The sequence below is a fragment of the Scomber scombrus genome, chromosome 1 (assembly GCF_963691925.1).
Source record: "Scomber scombrus chromosome 1, fScoSco1.1, whole genome shotgun sequence".
Lineage (NCBI taxonomy): Eukaryota > Metazoa > Chordata > Actinopteri > Scombriformes > Scombridae > Scomber > Scomber scombrus.
The window spans coordinates 10,254,589-10,275,478 of record NC_084970.1 but is presented as its reverse complement, the minus strand read 5'-3'; the positions used below and the strand labels follow the sequence as shown (position 1 = coordinate 10,275,478).

At 39.5% G+C, this 20,890-nt stretch overlaps 1 protein-coding gene across 1 annotated transcript in view; it reads left to right on the top strand.

The window, feature by feature from the left end:
• Nucleotides 1-450: 450 nt before the first annotated feature.
• tox3 (TOX high mobility group box family member 3) overlaps nucleotides 451-20,890 on the top strand; it is a 38,975-nt gene continuing 18,535 nt past the window's right edge. Inside the window, exon 1 of the mRNA XM_062416942.1 lies at nucleotides 451-582. Within this exon, the coding sequence (XP_062272926.1) occupies nucleotides 481-582 (102 nt within the window). The 5' untranslated portion in view covers nucleotides 451-480. The remainder of the gene's footprint in view (nucleotides 583-20,890) is intronic.

Here is a 20,890-nt window from a genome sequence, read left to right as displayed (position 1 = left end):
GGATTTACTTTGCGGTTATTATTACCACTTTTATTACAGTCTTCATTTGTCTTTTTTTCCTGCATCTGAAGGGGGAGGAAAAGGAGGTGGACCCACGCTCAGTCGCCGGTCTCGTGGCTTCTTTGTATACAGCAGCAGCTGTGTGTAAATGCATGGGCACACAGCGCCTGCTGCTCCTTGAGGGACAGCTTATTGGGCTCAGTCCAACCTTCATGTGGGCTTCCTCTGAAATGAAGCGGCTCAACCAGGCGTAGAAGAGGAATATCGAAACTTTACCTAAACCTATTTTTTTCCGCCACCCTAGTATCTCATTCACCTCAACAAAGCCTGGGTCAGTTTCACCGCCTCTCTTTCTCCGTCTCCCTCTGTGCGCTTGGATTGTAAACGGCAGAAACAAATTGAGCTCCGTGCAGAGTAGGCTCCAGCTACAGCTGCGCGGCTACCTTCACACACACATACACACACACATACACACACACCATGGATGTAAGATTTTATCCGACTGCCGGTGGAAATTCTATTCCAGGGGATCCACCAAACCTGGATTTTGCCCACTGTTTGGGCTACTACAACTTCAACAAGGTGAGAAACTCCTCTGTTTTGCGCTGTAGCAATAGTCTTGTGTGCCCACGTTGGTGCTGAAATCAAACCAGTGCGCCGTAACCCAGGTCTAATCAAAATTAAGTATATTTAAAACTAATGCTGATGTTCATTTTTCTAGTTGCCTCCACTTGTTACCTTCTTACTTCGACCACTAATCATTGCTGTCACACATACAGCCACAAACTTTGTTGTCGTGTATTAGTATTGGAAGTGAGCACAAGTGTAGTGACACTGTGCTACTTCACAGCCTCATTGCACTGCCAAACTCTCACCAGAGTGATGTGATCCACAGTCTTGGGCGCTGTTGGCTATACAGTTTCATGATCCTGAACATCAGTGGTGGGTCATTGCATCAGCACCCTACAGTCTTGCATTAGAATGTGATAAAAGTAAGATACAGTGTTTCAAGTGTCAAATAAACTGCTCTGCTGGACTGTGATCATGTTTCATGACTCGTGATGCAGTCAAATAGCATGTTATAGAAAACACTTGTCTGTCCTCTTAGACTGCTTGGAGATGGGCTTGTGTGTTCTTTTTATCTAAACTGACAACAACATAAAAGCCATTCTCAATTATATGGTATTTAACTAGCTTCAACACATCAGAATTGCTGTTGATAGCTTTAATACTTCTTGCAGTTATTGAAAATGAACACTGATTATCTGGAAACAACTTCACAGTTCTACTTCCAAACACAGACACATACATACAGAAAGAGAAATAGAGCACATTTAACTGTTAAGTATGAATGCTCATTATCAGCATTGCGCTGTATTGTGTACTTGTCTTAAACAAACATGATACAATTTGCAATGTTTTAGATACTTTTTGTGTTGAAATTGCAGGAATTGGGAAAAATTGCAAGAAAAAATAAAGAAGAAAAAACTACCAATGAGTAGTCTTTTAATCACTTCCTCTTTACTGCAATGACACAAGTTACCACAACGAGAAATGCTACTGTTGGCCCAATCACAAGCAGTTTGTTGATTTGGCCGTTTCATGCAGAAAAGTTAAGGTTATTTAGAAAAATTGAAAGCTCTCACGTTGATTACTGAAATGGCAACATTGCAGTTTCCTGGAGAGACTGTTCAATGCAGAGAAATCGCAGGAATTTTTCAAAATCTCTCAAATATTGCAGAGATTGGTTGAATTCGTTTTCATTATTATGATTGCAACATCGCGATTTCCTGGAGGGACTAATTGAAACAGATCGCCAACATAATGTTTTATCAAAACTTAAAAAATACATTTAGCTGACGACGGGTCGACTTATAGTAAACAAAATTAAAGAAACACTCCTTAAGACCATAACTGAGTAAACAAAATTACCGTATTTCCCCAAATAGCAGCCTTTATTTACTTCAACTGCAGAGGGTACGGAGCTTTATTGGAAACCAATATGTTAATTTTTGTTACTGCAGTAATCCACACCAGAGACTTCCGAGCTGACTAACTTCAGGTTAGCCATCTTCTAACTTGAATGGGGATAAAATAATTTAATATTGTGGTCTCTTCTAGACTTTTTCAAATCAGATCAGATGGATCCAATTTTGATAGTAAAACAAGTCATTTAGCAGGGGTTGTGAGTTTTGTTAGATTAGTAACATAATGAAAGCTCAACAGGCTGCTCTTGCAACTGTGACATAGGGTTGATGGGGTGGAAAGATGTGACAGAAACTCGACGGGACCATGGATGTTTGTGTCATGGTTTCAGACTCGGTTTCGGATCTGTTACACCCTTATTTAATATCATTTATGAGTTGTTTTATTCGCTTCTCGGCCCGGTTTCTAAGTTGCGAATGTTAACATTCCTGAGGTATGACAAGTTTATTAACTCCCTAACATGGGGCAGAAGTCATATAAAGCACAGTTGATGGTTTGTGATATGTTGTCAGTGATGTAACACTTGAACTATTGGACCCTTAGATCCATCAACAGTTTGACTCCTTTTTTCCCTGGCAAGAGGGTACATCACTGTGACAGAAAGAATCACACAACTGCTACATGCTGTTTTTATAAAGTCTAAACAACGGTACCCCCTACACCCCTCACACACACACACCCTGTTTGCCCTTGCTATCTGATGCTACTCAAAACAGTTACCAGGTTTGTCTCACTGTTTCATCAGCTCTTTGTCATGTGGCCAAGTTGTCATATGTGCCCAATTTCATCATGTCTTCATCAGCCTTGAGAAATTTTAACTACATTGCTTTGAATTGGTGTAAGAGTTGAAGTGCGATTTTATTCCTGCTCATAAATTCCCCAGGTCAAGTGAAATTTTCCATCTGTAACAGTAATTGGCTACAATGCAAAAGGAGGCAGGGCGTGAGAGGGAGGGTTTTGCGAAGGTGCTTATCCAGTATCTCTACCAGCTATGTTGGAGAGGGAGAGAGATCGAGCACAAAGCATGCATTTCATGCTAATTACAATGCCTTTCCATGGCGAACAAATAGGCTCTTTTGCATGCATCTTTCAAAATTTATTTGAATCAACTCGCTGAAAGGTAGCACAATGCAGAGCAGTTAGTCATCCAAAAGATGTGTTATGCTTACAAGTAAGACAGAACTAAAGTATTACTTCTTTAATCTATTTATAAGCTGTCACAGCATCTTTGCAAACAGCAAAACTTTCACTTGATTCACAGTTTTTATTTGAATCAGGCAATACCCTCTCAAAAGGCTGGCACAGGAAATGTTGAATTTTAATGACAACAGAGGCAGAAGGACCCAGAGGCACTTTGAAACATCAGAGATTCTTTTAAATTTACAGAAAAATCCAAACGAGTGGCACAGACATAATTAGGTGCTGCAGTCATGACTAATGAAGCTTCCTGTTTTTTGGCACCGAGATGAAGAAGACACAGCGGTGCTGAAGAGAAACTTCACACAGCCGAATAATGCTTGTAAAATATATTAAGCAAGAAAAATTACCTGCTATAATGTGTTGCTCCCTTTATCAACACTGCCTTGTAAGATGTATAGGTGTATTACTGTGATTTCACTTGTAAACATGCAGTGCAGAGTGTTCAGGTGTGCGACACGGCTGTCACAGCAGGGTCCGTTTCTTTTAAACTACCTTGACTTGAGGTTGAGCACGGATCAGCTATGCCTAAGGGCATTAACCTGCCAAGGCCCCTTTACTTCACTGATTGCTTGTTACTTTGAGAACTGAGCAGTTGCGTTGTTTTCAATTTATCTGTGATAACTACTCTTGGTTTTATTATCTCTTCGGCTTGTGTTGAGAACACCTGGTTGTAGTCAGTAATGTTTCTAAGAGTCTTGGACAACGTTACATGAATACATGGGTGTATGTATTTATGCATCTAATTCTTATTTGTCTAATGTTTCATTTTGGTAATGCCAGTGATGTGATACAGTTAAAAGTTATGTGTTTTTTCTGGACAAGCTCTTCAGTCATGCTCTGTGTTAACCAAAGACAGGGAGCTGTTTGGATTTGATTGGTTTTGGTATTTATAAAAGTCAAATATGATTGACTTTAATGGTTTCATGAAAGGGACCCAGTGTTATCCCCATATTTATGGCCATCTGGTCTTTTTTTGGTGTAAGGTTTAATAATGTTTCAGATACAGTATCCATTTATTGTAGGCTTTCATTACCTCCTGGCACAGAGAGACTGAAATTACCAACAGATGTTAATACAAACTCTTCACCTGCACCGGTGCTAACGTTTAAGTTTATTTGAAAAGCTAATTCCAGCACCACCAAGACATTATAATTATTTTGTTGTCAAGCACTAATATATGGCTGCAACTAACTTCTTTTTTTTTTTAAAGTATCGATTTAATATGTTGAATATTTTCACTAATTGATAATTAATCAATTAGTCATTTGGTCTATCAAATGTAAGAAAATTGTGGACAAGGTTGACCACTGTTTCTCAAAGTCCAAGATGCAACCTCAAATGTCTTGACTAACAGTCCACATCCCAAATACAATCTGTTTACTATCACAGAGGACTAAATAAACCAGAAAAATGTTCACATTTAAGAAACTGGAAATTGACCTTTGGCATTTTTTCTTAGAAAATGATTCAAAACTATTAATAGATTATCAAAATAATTGGTAATCAATTTTCTGTTTATTGACTAATCATTGTAGTTCTACACTAATGCATAATGAGACATATGGACAAATATATTGATAGGTAACATGTAGAGGAAAATGTGCTAACTAAAATATAACCTATTGGTGTTGAAAGCTGTAAAGGCAGCATTTGAGTTTTGTTTATAGTAAAACAAAAGCAAGGAGAAGTCATCAAACTTGTAAACTGACGGCTTCTTTTGACTGTAATACAACAAAAGTCACTCGATGACAAATCTATTGCTGCACATAATGTACTTTTGAAGCACTCTTGAGAATGTATATCTACTCTGTATTTTGTTATCCACTCACCTATGATATGGAAGTCTAACTGCTGTAAAGACAATGATTAGGATGTTTTTCAGATTGTGAGACTTGACATGATGATGAAGGGCTGCAGCTGCAATTATCATCAGATTTTATTGAGCCTGTAAAATGCACTGTAGGTGAAACAGAAGCCTGCTCATGGTTGATGTGGCTGCTACTGACCCATGTATATGTAAGGAAACCAAAAGTAACAAAGACTGAAAGAACTGGGGGGAAGTGAATTACTGTACTTTCTCAGCTCCAAACTCTCTAGGCAATAACCTTTCATTGTGTCCATACCACAGTGGGTCAGGCTTCTTTTGTCTCTGCCGTCCCTGCTGCTTTATCGGGAGGGAAGGGGTTAACGCTCTGCTCAACCAGGGGGCCTTGTGCATCTCTCCAGTGTACACAGCTGGTGCCATTTCATCACACACATTCTAAACATATCCAAACACTACTTTAAATGTGTGTGTGTGCGCGGCGCTGGTGTATGTTAGGTGGGGGCGAGTATAACCTCAGAGGCTGTCTGCTTTGTCAAGCTCAACAGTTGATGGATATGACTCCAAGGTACATGTTAAATGTTAAAAATGTCACAAGAAGTGAATAGCTGATGTGTTTTGCTGAGTCTTTTAATTGTAGCTTGTCAGGAGATGTAGTTCAACAGATTTATTAAACACCTAATTTTCCCACTGAGATTAGAGTGTTATTTTTAGTCTGCCTCCTCCAAGACACACTATACTTGGAGTTCCTGCCACTAAGAATGACTGCTCTGTCTGACTGTTCTGTGATCTGCCACAGTACACGTATGACTACACGGAGCAGATGTTCACATTTTGGTAATGCACAGTTCTCCCATTTCCTGCATGATGTCGTAGCATGGCTGTCTGCTTAACAAAGTTGATGACTGTTTGTTTGATAATACAAGAGAGAGATCGAGTCACGTCGCTGGAAACTATATGTTTATGCCTTTAAGGGGTTCACAGTGATTGTTTGTGAAGAAGATATCTGCACCGGAGCTGTAACTGCTTCATATTAAACCATGAGCCTGATAGTTTCTGATTGCTGTGGCAGTGCATTTTCACAGCTGTCGCTCTCTTTACTTTGTTGATCACGCCGAGACGTTGACATATGGCATGTATGCACGCGCGCACACCAACTCCAAGCCCCTCCAAATTTAACTCATTTCTGCTTGATTTACTTGTGTAATGTGTTGATTTGAACCAACAGTCTGAGCCTATGGGAAACATAAGACCAGGTTGTCTGCTTTGTTTATGAGGTGGATATGACAAAGGCTCTGAAATCTTAGACAGACATAGACCATTACCCAGATCAGCACTCATAAAGACCCTCTCTAATCCTGCCATCACTGCTCATAAATCCACTTCATTACATCTCCTTGTGCATTACTCAGCGTGGTTCATTTAGGCAGACCTCACACTCTTGAAACTGTTTCTCATCCTGAGGGCTGTGGAGTAAAAGGGCATCATGTGTCATTCTGACATAGCTGTAGACAAAGTATATGTTGGTGTTGTCCTATGCCCTAGGTTATGATCTCATGACCATGTTAAGCCAGTAAACAATCTCTGCTTACATGTTGTATGTCTTTATACAGTAGGCTACCATTTGTGCATACTTTATTCTTTTTTCCTTCAGCATAACCTCTGGCAGTGCTATTCCCCTCAGAGTTTACAGGTCCACACCGAACAAAACATCCCGCTTCTTTTGGGCTATTTGTAGCTACGTGACTGTTTCAAAAACACCTCTTTTAGTGATACAAAGAGGATGAATGCACAAGCTTTTGTTATTGGAGCTTGATCATGAACACAACATCGCTACCCCATCCATCAAACCTTGTAAGTGCCTGAGGAAAAATAGTTTATTTTGACACGCAAAGTCATAAAAGAGGAGCTGTAGCGTTTAGTGTTGTTATTTAAATGTCCTGTAAATGGTTTACTTGAGTTAATGAAGATTTTAATATCAAACCATAAGTTTTCTTCCAGAATAGCTATTTCATCAGATTCACAGTAGTGAGTTTGAGTTTATGCATTACACTGCAATCTGTTGCACAAATGAAAATTGCTCCTTGCTTTATGATTTCTTTTCTCCAAAAATATAATTATTTGATGCCTCATTACAGTGCAAATGAACCTGACACAGTAATAATTCTAATGTTTAATTTATTTTGATGATGATTAAACCATGTATAACCTCATTCGTTTAATTGCAAAGTTGTGTGACAGAACAAAAACGTATTTAAACTGAATTAGTTTTTTTTTTCTTTTGTTTTAATGTGAGGAGATTTCAGTCACACAAGCTAAGCCCACTCCAGAAACAGCACATAAGTCATGTTTCCACACAGAGAATGAACTTCTTCTTCTATGAGAAAGTTGTTAACCTTACTTTCAGGTCCCTATAAAAGAAGAGAAGTCAGCAAGAGGGTGAGTTTTTTAGTTTGAGGATTTGATGATCTTTAGATAAGACTGAGATACCACTTGACTCAAGTACAACAAGCACTCGAGTAGCCAGAGTTTCTCTAAGCAATATACTGACATGAAAAATATTAAATCTGCTGTTTGGGTTTGTTTATCTTGTAAGTTCAAAGGTAAAATTAACCTTCTGTAGGCATTTGAAGGAGTCCTCTTTTTTTTTTTGGTGAATACTGTGCCCCTTTTGTGCCCCACAAGAGATATTTTTTCACCATGATAAACCGTTTTAATCTGGTTTTTGGCTCACTACATCTTTGACAGCCTCAACCTTGCTGACTTATTAAAAGGAAAGGAAAAACTCTTTTACCGTGAATTAAGCAGTTTTCAAAAGGACCAGTCAATCACTTCTGGTTGGCTGATTCAATAAGTGTTGTGTCCCTATAGTGGTTAGCCTCACTGTTAAGACACATTCATTTTTTAAAGCTTTCCGGAGAGGCCGTCATTCCATGTTTCATAGATCTAATGTCCAATTCTCTTAATGGGCTCACAGACTGTATCAAAACATTCAGCTGTTTTCCTTTTAACTTGACTTAAGCCCTTGGCTCTTTTCAAGGAGCATAGGCCACTGACGAATGTCCTCCATCTCACACAGTTACGGGTAATATTTTTAGGCTGGTCCAGTTGAATTCACTGCTGCTATCTCTATATTAAACTTCTGTCCTCCAGCTGTTCCTGCCATTTGCTTTTAAGTCAGCTTCCAATCGGGTAAAAGCAGAATATTGCATTTTCAAAATTGAGATATTATTCCTGTAACAGATAAATTACTCCTGTCAACCAAACAGGAATTGTTGGCTGGGTGCAGGATTTCTTTCTATGGCCTGATTTAGCTGTGACCATTCTAAGGAAAGCAGTCTACACATAGAAATATTAGTCACTGTTCCAGCAGTTGTTCATGTATCAGGCTGAGGGAGAATTTCTCTCTCATTAAGAGTGTATGGGCAGCAGGTGTGTGTACTATTACATGTTACGCAGTGTGATTAATCCACCCTCTTTCACCTGCCCTCCCCACCACCATAACACATTCCCATAATGCAGCGTGTTACCAGGTTGCACTAAAAGGAGTGACTATAGTAGCAGGTGTGCAAATACCCCTCAGACCCGTTGGACAAACAGCTTAAATAATGGGGGTGAAACTTTGAATGGTCAAATAGACGGCATGTTGGAACACACTGCAGCAGTGTTCAAGGAAGACTAACTTTAAGTAAAATGTGTTCATCACACAGAATAACATGTCGGCAGCAGTTTGTTAAATGTTAAAATAGTGGAGCCTTTTCTATTGCAATAATTTTGACATTTGTGTTTTTTTTATCATCGTCAAGGTAACAAAATAACAGAAGGTAACAGAGTAAAATTAATTTATGATAAGTTGTTCGGCAAACATGTTTTTAATTTTTAAAAATTAGACAGATTTAAGGTGAAAATAATAATCTTGTTTACCGTTTTGTCTCCATTTTGCATGATTCTGTTCACCCTGGTGAGTTTTTCTATGGGTTTCTTATTGTTGTCACTGATTATCAAATGCTCCCTCTCAAACATAATGTCTGTTTGTAGCAGCAGGGTTATATTAATGTCTGTCTTTGCAGTTACTGCCACAGCAATAATACTGCTGCCTATAAACCTCCTTCACCTCCTAAATGAGCTTTAATAGTCACTTAGAATTGGAAAACTGCCATCTCACCCTGCTAGTTTGACTGGATCTTTTAAATAGGTGTGTTACTGATAAGAATATGTTCTCCTTTTAAAAACGTCCTTTTGCCATAATTGATGTTGAGTTTGAATGATAGCAAGATCTCTAAACAGTGTACTGATGGAGGATTGTCTTGGTGTACCATTAAGTCCTGGAGGGGGAAAAAACAGAATCCATCTTAAAGTAGTTAGTTCATTTAAAACAATCACTCATTCCTAGTTTGTCTTTTTATGTGTTTTGTTTGTTCCGTCCAATATATTTAAAACAAAGAAACACATTCTTGGCAGCATTTTTGTTTCCCACAGGAGATATGTGTTTATGATGACTGTGACATCATTCTTTGAGCATTAATTGCCCAACAGTTGTCTTCACTTGAATGATCAAAGCCCTCAACATGTCACTGAAATATCACTGCTTTGAGAAGTCTTTGTCAGATTTACCGTTTGATGAAAATCCTCCAGTATTCATGATTCTATCCAGCTTCATTCAGTTACATGATTAAAAGGAACAATGGACATTGCTTCAGTAAAAGCCCCAGCCACATAATAAGGGTCCAGTCCCTGAAACCTCGACTCGGGATTATGAATAGGGTCCATGAAATTCTTGAGCCGACTTCTGATATTTCAGGAGTTGAAGCTGAGCCTCATTCACAGCATGTCCTTGTTTATTGTGATGTGTGTGTTTCTGCTGGCTCGTGAACTCTCGCATGTGGTCATAGTGTGGGATGGCAGAAGTAGAAACGAGATCAAGGTCTGCAGGCTTCAGCATTGGCAGGATTTCCCTCACTGGATTGCCACTGACAATTCTTTCAAATGACATTCCTTCCAAGGAAACCGATCTAGTTCCTCATCTTTGGCTCTGACTCCCAGTGTAACTTTTTTTTTTTCAAATACCTGCACCGCCTAGGAAAAGGGATCTCTCTCTTTTTTAAAAATAGGCTCCAGTACATTTGTGTCTCTCCCGCTGATAAACAAGAACAGAAGCTGAATGATTACACTATTTCAAAGGCATTACAGGCAGCTGATTAAAGTGTTAGGTCGGAGTTATCCAAGGTTAACCGTCCATAATGAAACACTTTGAAAATAATGATACGCTGCATGGTTTTATGAAGGCTTGTGGCTGCTCAGCTCAGCAGTGGTGACCTTCAGCAGTTCCATGAGCTAATCGTAGCGATCCCGCAGCACCCCTGTAGATTCGAGACTCCATTAGCTTCTGATATGCATCTAGGAGAGCAGACCTCGTACAAGGTCTTTCTCTTACGCTGTTGTTGTGGCATTAAGGTCGCTGACCATCTTCTATTTCAACTCTCATCATGAGACAGGTCCTCCACCACATGTGGCACCACAGGCCAAGATGATTATGATTTAAAAAAAGAGCGATTTTACATTATGATCAATCAGCTGCCCATCCAGATAAACTTATAATGAGTTAAAACTAAAAGAAACTCCAGTTCTGATATGGGAAAAATAACACTAACAGCTATGAAGCATTTGAAACCAGGTTGTGTAACCAAAATAATCATTTGAACAATGTTGCATCACTTGAGAGGTTTTGTCATCTGTCATTGCAGGAAATGTGGCCTATTATCAAACACAGCTGCATATTGTACGCCTGGGTAGTCTGGATTATAGTCTTTCCAATTAATAAATTTCATATTGAAAACTGGCTGCTATTCATGTTATATGATTACCAAGTAATAACTATTTAGAAACAAAAACAAAAATAATAGGTTTGGCTAGCAAAGTGTTAGATGTCAAAGTACATGTGAATCACTGCCTGTTCATGAAAAGTGACAAGAAAGGAGGTTTTGAGATAATGACACATCCTTTTAGTTGTATTCTTATTAATCTTATGGCACTGATACATTTAACCAGAAAAAATGCATTTCCTCTTACCAGTTCTGTTATTATACTCTCTCATATATCTTAGGGGTCTGAGGGGCATATTGCAAATCGACAAATATGTGAACGTTTGCTAATGGAATTTTGTTGGTTTAGTGTTCTCATCAATAATTTCTCATTCAACCTCAGTAAATTGTGTTCAAATACAATTAGTTTTAAAATAGAATGCTTAAGTCTTTTAAGTATTTTGCTGATTTGTGCCATTTTCTGCTGCATAGAGGATACATGGAACTGCATAAACAGATGTTATCCTGTTGGCATGCTGAACATATTGAGAGAAAGTCCCATCAGCTTGAGTTAATTGAGCAGTGAATTGTCAACAAATGTACCTGAACATGTATGAACATGCACCCAGTTTACAGTAAGATTCCCAGTCTGGGCAAAGCCAGTGGTTTGTGTTTGATTGTTTTGCAGTAGAGATGACATGTAAAGAGACAGCTCTATGTTTGGCTTCATTATTGGTGTGTATTGATATTTTCAGGAGAATACATGCCTTACAGAAACTAATTAACAAATGAGAATAATTGCCCCGTTCTTTCATTCATCACCACAGTCTCTCATAACAGGCAAGCTTCAAGCAGAAACAACAAAGTAGTACATAAATCAAAGTAGTTTCCTTTGCCAAGCCAAAACCCCCTGGGAGGTACCTTGGTGCTTAATTAAAATCCAGAAGGATCATGTTTTAAGTGTAGGTGAGCGAGCACTGAATAACAATGACAAATCATGCCCCAGAGCATTAGTGGTGTGTTTTGGAAAAGAATAACAGCATCTCTTCTTTTTTCTGTGTAATATAAATGAGATTTAATGTGAAAGAAAGCTGTTTTCAGAGCATTGTGGTACATGGACTGTGGTAAATATAGCCGTTCCTGGCTGCAGAACCTGCCAAAACCAGGACTGACATATTAATCTCATAATTACCCATACAGGATTATAATGAAACAGCTCATTATTAGACATTATTTGATGGCTTACCCTTTTCAGTGCACTGTTTATCATCCCCTGTTAAGCCTTGCAATCCCTCACATGTATGTGCCAGCAACAGAATATAGCCATACTTTTGAAATATTGTCACAGGTCATCACTTAACCAATATACAGTAGATTTGATGTGACATGTGCAATCTCAAATAACCTCAAGAGTGATTGAAAAATGTTCCCTCTGCAATTTAAAGTAATAAGACCCCATATGGCTAGAGCAAAATAAATGAGCTTTTAAGATAATAGGTGGCTTTGTTTGGCAAAATAAAAGAATGTGTAGATCAAGTAGATGCCAAATTAAATTCATGAAATATTTTTTGCAAATGCCTATGTAGCATTTTAAAGACTTCTTCATATTTTGTAGTACAAAATTAGTAGTTATTTGTATGAACTTTAGCTATATTCTGTGTATTGTAGGATGTCAGAGGCCACAGCAGCAGTCCTTAGGGCTATTGTTGTCTCTGATCTTTGAGTTGCTAGATCTGACAACTCTGAAGTGACCAGGCCAACCAACCCTGACTGGTCGCCCGGCCACAGTCAGGGATCCTGGGCTAAATCTTCCGATGAAACACAACATTGAGTCACATTTTCTAGGGACGGCAATCAGAATATAAACTGTCCTACATACTGCTGTTTCTGCAAGCGTCATAATTCTGATGTGCACTGGCTCTTAGGAGCAGCTAAAAAAAGAAAAGTACATTAAAAAGGGAATGTGTGTAGTTATCAGCAGAAAAAACCTCTCCCAAGTCAAATCCGCTCAATTACAGAGCTCTGGAGAGCTATCCCCAAGCAACCCTTCCACTGGCTAATCAGTCACAGCAAATTGCAGTGGTGAATATTTCAGACTCGACAGATTTGAATGAAGACATCATGATTATTTCACTGTTGTACTATACCCTCAAATAATTTTTGGAGTCCTTCAGCCAGAGCCAGCATAAACTGCATAACTCCTGATTTAAGAAGAGGGGAAAAAGTCGAATGGAAAAAAGAAAACACAAGGGCTGTCAGTCAATGTGGCAAGCTAATTGGGTCGATCTCTTTAGCGAAGATGAATGAAGAGATTAACTCTCCCTATGTGTCCGGTGAATCTCCCCCTCTGGCTCCAGGTAAATTAGCTGATGACAAGTTGACAGTGGGAATTCTGTTTCTCACTCTAACTTAAAGCTGCTGGCAGTATTTCCAGCATGGCACCCCCTGTTGAAATAACTGATTTACTCATGACAGGGTTTGTTTATGTTTTGATCAATTAGATTAGTGACATTTGAATTTCAGGGTTTATTGACTGAATGCACCTAACCAACATGGGAAAACCTCTCACATGTATTTTAGTCTTTAAAATGTTACTGTTAAATTAAAACTCTACATCTACATTTACTGCTCTAAATATACACAGCTCGCTTAAATCTATTGACATATAGTATCTAGTCAGTTTAAATGGTTGATGAGCAGTTCAATTTGAAATCCTTTCTAATCCTTTTCTTTTGTGTACCTCCCCTCCCTGCATATGGATAACAGGAGATCTGGGCTATGATATCACACGTTCTGATGCTCGCTGCAGGCTTTATATATATATACTCGCAGAGAATTGGAGAAGCGGGTCAAACACAAGCCTAATGAAGACAAATGAAGAGTGATGGCAGAACATGTGCACAGGAAGGTGTGAGTGCAGAGCAAACTGTGCCCTGCTCTCATTTATTTTAGCTGAGAAACTCACCGCAAAGTCCTAAAATAGAGGTCAAGGCTCAAATACAGAAAATGTCAGTGACCCCTTTTTTTTAGCCGCCTGCAGTGGAGAAATGGGGGGGGGGGGAAAGCTCTGAAGGTAACCGTGGTCAGAGGAGGAAATCAATACAGCTGTAAAGAGGGGTTGTACATACGATGTAACTGATTATTTTCAATTGTAAAAAGACAGATTCAGGCTTGTTTGCTTGTACACTCAAGGATATGTCTAGTTACATCTACATGACTAATGGCTCTGCAAATTATTTTAATTTATATTCACTATTTTTGTCATTTCAGTTTATTTATACTGTGCATGCCAGTGTAAGTTTTGTGTGACAAGCTGAAATTACTGGAATGGTTTTTCACTATTTTGTGTGATACGATCAATAGGGAAATTGACTCCTGGAAAAAATGGTGGCATTTTGATTGGTCACACACTGACAGGTATCATCAACAAAAGAACATTTTTGCATAAAGCTCTCACTTTTTACCACCTATGAGCACTTTGTTAACGTATCTGGTTCTCTTTTAAAAAGCACTGCTCCAATACACAGCAGACCTCCAGGTTTCTCTGTGCCTTTCATCTCCAACCTGTCATTTTACACAGAGGAGAGGAATCATTTTTGCGTTATGACTAAAAGATGTGTAGAGTATCTTTGTTCTGAATCTCTTTAAATGTCAGTGCAATGATATGGAATCAAAGCTGAAGCTTAGTGTTTGTAATTATTCAAAGCTGGTATCTTAATTTTGCACTGCTTTTGAAGTAGGAAATGTTAGAGTGACATTTTGAGTTTAAATACTGTTAAAAACATTAGCGAGGCACTTAGCCTGATGGTTCCTGTCACAGGAAAAACAATGTCTGCGACTCAACAGCCGTCAGGTTTGCTAATGATGTCCTGCTGTGCTGTCAATCTACCATATAAACGGACAATAGTATGGCAAGGAAAAATGCTTGAAATAGCTAATTGCTTCTAAGAGCCTGCTCAACCATTCTGTAACTAGTATGTGTTCACAGATGTCTTTTCCAGCTGCTGTTTCATTATGGAACTTAAAGACATTACAGAAGCAATGCATTGGCTTTCTTTTATGAGCCTGTGTTGTTGCACATCAAGTCATTATGATACATCATTGCAACCACAGTGGGAGGAATAAAAGGCTCGTGCAGGAACAACACAAAGTAACATCCATATCTGTGCATTTTCATTATTTCACCTAATTTGCCCCAGTCATTCCGTTAATCTCTGCCAACTTGTTGATTGTCAGTTTGGAGACACATTTCTGGAGAGGAGCTCGAGAGTATTTGCAGCCGGACTTCTGTCAGTAGCGCCAAGCAACACAGCCACAAATTGGAATGTGGTACAGCTCTGGGAAAGCAGCCAAGATTTAAATTAGACAATAACCTCTGCTCTCTCTATATTGCCTCTCTTTTCCAGCTGCAGGCCTAGCCATTTGTTTAATACAGTCAGCCCTGTAGTATATAATAGACTGATATATGAGTCACTGCTCAGCAGTTTGTGTTTTTCAGATTTATAGAGATTGAACAACTGGTCGGTTTGTGCTTACTGTGGGTTTATGTTAGGAATAACAGAAAAGACACAGGTTGCACACCAACTTGGAAAGTATTGTCACAGCACACACTGAAAAGAAAAGGCAAAGATGCTTTGACTAAACATCCAACTGACTGTGCACACACAGAATTAATTTTTAAAAGTATTTTTGTAACGATTTTTCAGTGGTTTTAATCATTTCTTTTGTTTTCCAAATATCGCAGGCCCTGGAAACAGTATCTTTCATTTTACAGACTGTTTATTTCTGGAAGTTAATGTTGATTCATATCAGATAAGATTGAACCAAGCTAGCCACTGGGCAACGCCATTCAAAAAGATGCTTTACTGTGTATTAAGGCTTTTACTGGGCTGAATATCTTAATGTATCTTATCTTAATGTTATTACTTTTACTACACTGGAATTTTGTTTTTGTACTATAAATGGGCAACGTAATATGGGTTGTTTTTAATTATAATTATATTTATATAATATCAAATATTTTATTTATAATACTTCCTCTGCCATAACTTGATTGGAAATAGTAAATTGTGTTGAGTCCATCTCTAAAAGCTCTTGACTTTGCACACTCCCAAAGCCGGTTATAATGAGTGTATTAGCCAGTAACGGCACACTGGGAATAGAAAAATGCGTCGGTGCTGCTAAAGCAATAAGAGAGGACTTCACTCCTAGCAGCTTTAAATAGAGCTTTATGTGAATCCATGTCCCAGAGCTCATAGCCCATCCATCCAACAAACCAAGAGAAGTAGCAAAACCATCACCGTTAGTGCCGCCAAAAACAAACCTATTTCCAGTGGCAGGAAGCTGTTCCTCTCCTGTATGACATTTAACCATATAATTTTCAGTTATTAGCCTCCTTAACCCCACAGCACCCTACTGCTCTGTAGTGGAAGAATGGCAAGCACAGCAAAGTGAGCTCGGTTAAAATCCACACCTTTGATACCATCTTGAGTTGGAGTTGCTTCAAAGCTGCTGAGAGTAAACAGCCTTGAGACATGGCTTAGCAGTAAAAGCAAGACAACACCACCAAGCCAAGCCTCTCTCATGTTTCTTCCTCAAGAGCTGTGTGTCCATGCAACAGCAGCCATTGTGAGAAAGCTACACCATGTTTCTGAGGCCCTCTCCATCGCCTAAGCTCCTTTGTGGCTGTGGGCCAATGGCTTTGCACCCCGCCAGATCAAAGATGGAACCCCATTTAGCTTGCGCTTTCTTTTAGGATTTGCTCTTGAGAGTACAGAGCAGACTCAACAGCTAGGAAAAAAGAGGGATGTTGGATGTTGACCTGCATAGTGTTGAGACTACTGGGCTCAGGCTGTGGGTCCATTATGACAAATGCTTAGATCATCTTTGTCTTGGCAGCATTTGCAAGTCTTGGGCCTCAAAGAAAACAGTAGCTATGGTGAACCTCAGTGTATTTTAGTTTCATTGTGTAACAAGGTGGCGTTGGATGTGGCTACTGTATGCTGCAAAACTATGGTGTTAATGTGTTACTGTGTTGTCACTGTTTACTATTAAAATCAACACTTGAACACAAAATGGAGTGATAGAGACGCTCAGGACGTAGCAAAAGCTACCACGGTTTAGGCACCATGACATTACTGTGGTCAAGCAGGTGTGGAAGATAGCATTTTTAACTTGCTTGTTGTATAAGACTCCCAACAATACAGTGTGTGAGAAATTGACTTTTCTGTGCACCAATGTCTGAACTAATGCAGTAAACTCTACTAATCTCATTCTCAAAAACTTTAAAAGAAATGCAAAGATCTTAGAAACACCGTTCACCCTGGTCTGCTTGCGTCTCCATGTTATCACTCGTGTACACCGCGTCTGCTGAATGTAAATTTAGCCTCAAGGAATATGCTGAACGCACAAACTATAGCACGCCTTTTACTGTCTTTCAACACCGCCATAATGACTGGGAAGCTTGAAAAAACATAATACGTATTTGCCGAGCTGTGAAATCGCTTAAAGTTTTTCCTTTATTTTGATAGTTAAGCTTGTCGTTTTGGTTGGATATGCGAACTTACTTTCATGGCCCGTGACAGAGTGGTAATGTTCCTGTACCATGTAGAGTCATTTGAGGAACAGAGGCTCTGCTTTTGGGTTTATTCATGACTCGCTCCATCTTTAATTTATGATTTAAATGTTATCTTTCCCATGAGTTTAAAGTAAACACACCATATTTCAGTCAGTATAGATACCTGAATGTCAAATATAACACTGAATAAAGGGAGTGTAACAGGGAACATGGTCTTTTGTGGCAGGTTAGATATCCCAGCAAAGGTTCAAACTGTGCCTCCAGGTCCAAATTTACTAAAGCAAAACAGACTGTGATGACACTAGCTCAGGCCACAGCGGTCAGTGTGGTGTGAGAGGGGAGATAATCAGCACACAGCCTGAACAAAACTGTCATCAGCTTGATTCGGATCTCAGATAAGACCTCGATTTATTTTATTTTTTTCTCATGCTGGACCCACCTCTCTGCTGTGATAGTACTCGCACTGAGAGACAGAGACAGAGGCAGGATGAAATGCTTACAACAAACTTCCATTCAGTGCTACCTCGTGTAGTTGAGGACTTACAGTGCTAATAGTGGAAGACAGTGCTGGGCTAGGGGAGTAATGATTTCAGCTTTAAACTGAATTACCAATCGATTCGGCCTGCAGATCAGAACACAGCTTGCGAGCTGGCTGTGTGGACATGCTGTTTTGTGGAGTCGCTTTACAAATTGACTGCTGCACACATAGGAGGAAATATATCTATATACAGTATGTCAGCTTGGCACTGCATGCATGGTGGCCTGCTGGGCGTGAATAGGCCTCGTGAGCACCAGAGAGGCAGCTGCAGAGTGTTTATGCTGAATTGGGTTGTAAATGAGCATGTATTTTGTGAGGAGGACCTCGGGAATCAGAAGATAACTTTCCCTAGAGGCGTCAACAGAGCCCGACCAGGATTGCAGGAAAGGAAACGGTGCTGCTCTTTTGAGTCTCCAATCCGCCGCACTGAATAAGAGGCTCAAACTTGGCGGTAGGCCGAGCTTTAAAGGAAATTGAATAAAATAATACATAGCAAATTACCATGGGTTCCTCTGGATTGGAGGTTGAGTTTTAACTGTGGTGTTTTCTCTGTCTTTTATGGAGACCACTGGAGAACATATTAGCACAAGTGTCATGTTCCACAGAACACATGCTAGGCTGTGATTACTGAGCTCAAGCTGAACTGTAAAAATTGCTTGTCAGCAGTTGATATGTTTCTGGAAAAGCCTGGGCTCTTGATTGAATTAGTTTGGTGGTTTTCAGTGGGGAGGAAGAATGTGTCCAATTTGCTTACCTGCTGACAGACAGCACTGATGTTGTGACTTTTTGATTGCACTGTAAAACTGAGAAGCAGACTGCTGAAGCTGGTTTGAAAATGCAGATTTAATGAAAGCTCACAGTTTTTGTTCTTGGAAGTTTTTTTTTTTTTTTTTTTTTTAATGGAAAACAGCTGTGCCACACATCTTTCTCAGTCATCCTTTATTATTCAATGACCATTGAAAAATCTGTATTTGATGTTAAGATGAGAAGGTATTGGCCAGCGCGTGTTTTTCTATTTGTATGCATGCAGAGATGACAGCTGTGCTATCAGAGGCTCTTCAGGCGTGTATTCTGTGGATCTTGGTCATCCAGTTCATGTTTACTGATAGGATCTGTGTGGTTACTCCATCATATTGGGGGTGAGATGGGGTCATGTTGGTGCAATATTGTGTTCGCCCCGAGGTTGAAATAATTTTGTTTGCTATAATAGCTGTAAAACATCTTATTTCCCACTGGACATTCTTTCATACAAATATTCCTGCTCTGGGATTTAAAAGGTGGGAAAAAAATCAACTGTCAAAATTACACTGGTGTTGGTCCAAAAAGTAAAAGGTGTGCAGTATGCATGCTGATGTTTATGATTAAAATTCTGATCGTAACTGTTTTGTCTGATCATGAATAACTCCCTGTGACACAAAGAATATCCTTAAAGCATTATCTTGACATAGACAGACAGAAAATAATGGCAGTACTGTGCATTTACAGCAAAACAGAGAAATTCATATTCATCCCATTCACTGCGAGGGTGCTTGGTTTTCTGTCTGCCTGCGATCATGCAGACAGTGGAGTCTTTTCACGTTAGGATCAGGGTCTATGTAAGCTCTTAATTCTCTCCTGTTAAACAGTTATTGAAGAAATGTGCTGGTGGTGCAGAAGGAGAAATAAAAACACTGAGTGCCCAGTGTTTGCTCTGCCATGTAGCCATGCCTGACTCATATTACAGAGCACCTTTAACCGTGAATTCACTCTGTTAATAAAAGCCTCCTTCCCCACAGCTATATTAAAGTTGTTGTTTTTTTTCTCCTATGGCTTCCCTATGGCTCCCTCCTGCCAGAAGAGGCAAAGCACAAGAAGTACATTTTTTTCAATGCATGTAACATCACTCCCCGGGTTGGTGCTAGACATTCAAAGCAAGTTTATTGTGTTATTAGGAACACAATCTTTAAATTCCCCAAACTTTTCATTCATGTACATCTCTATTTTCAAAGTGCCTTTCCGTGCATACACATGCGGTTGTTTTGCCTCTTTCATGGCCGCTGCAGCTCTCTTCTAGCTCGTCACATCATTTTAATTACAGAGCCTTCATTGTCTGTGCTGACCCATTTTACTGCGGTCCCTTACCGTCAGCTGCGTGGTCCTTCCAATCACACTTAATTTCATCTGGCATTTGACTCAATCGGCACTGCCGCGAACATGAGCACCAAATGCCCCCTCCCCCTCCCTCCACCCACCCAAAAAATGAATTGGGAATAACAATAACAATATCCCTGCGCTGGTTGTCCACCGAGGCCTCTGGCCTGGGCTGCACCAAGACATGGTACAGCTTTTAATGGTGAAGATTGATACCAGCGGCTGGGGACATTTCTTGGGATGTTAGTCACAGTTCTCTGAGGACATTTGGAACTGCTCTTAAAGGCCCCTGGAAACACAATAAAATGTGACTCACATAGATGGTGCCCAGGGAATTTCACACCACTAATTAGCACTTGGACTTAACTTGATTGTGTTTTCTCTAATGAAGCTAATGTGATCCAGATCAAGGTCTGCACTTACAGTATGTAATTCAACCGTGCCTCTTTGTGTGGTGTTTGTTTTAATGACACATGGCTTCCTGACGTGTAAACACTTACATGTTCGTGAAATTGTCATCCACATTAGCCAGTGGTGCGTAATATGGCAAGTAATTGAGTTGAAAATGTGGGACTATTAATACCACCAAGACATTCACGCAGAATCTGAGACAAAGCTACTCTGCGTACCTTTCTCAGTGCACTTCCTCCCATGCAACAGGCTGAAATGTATATTAAAAGTAGTGTTAAGATTTCAGATCTGCCTGTATTGTCAGGGAACTATTTATAATGAAGTGCAATTAAATGCTCACTCTTGAAAATCGTATCTACATCCAGGGAGACACAGGGACAGAGGAAACAGAAACAGCATTGCACTATCTCCCCCCACAATCAGAA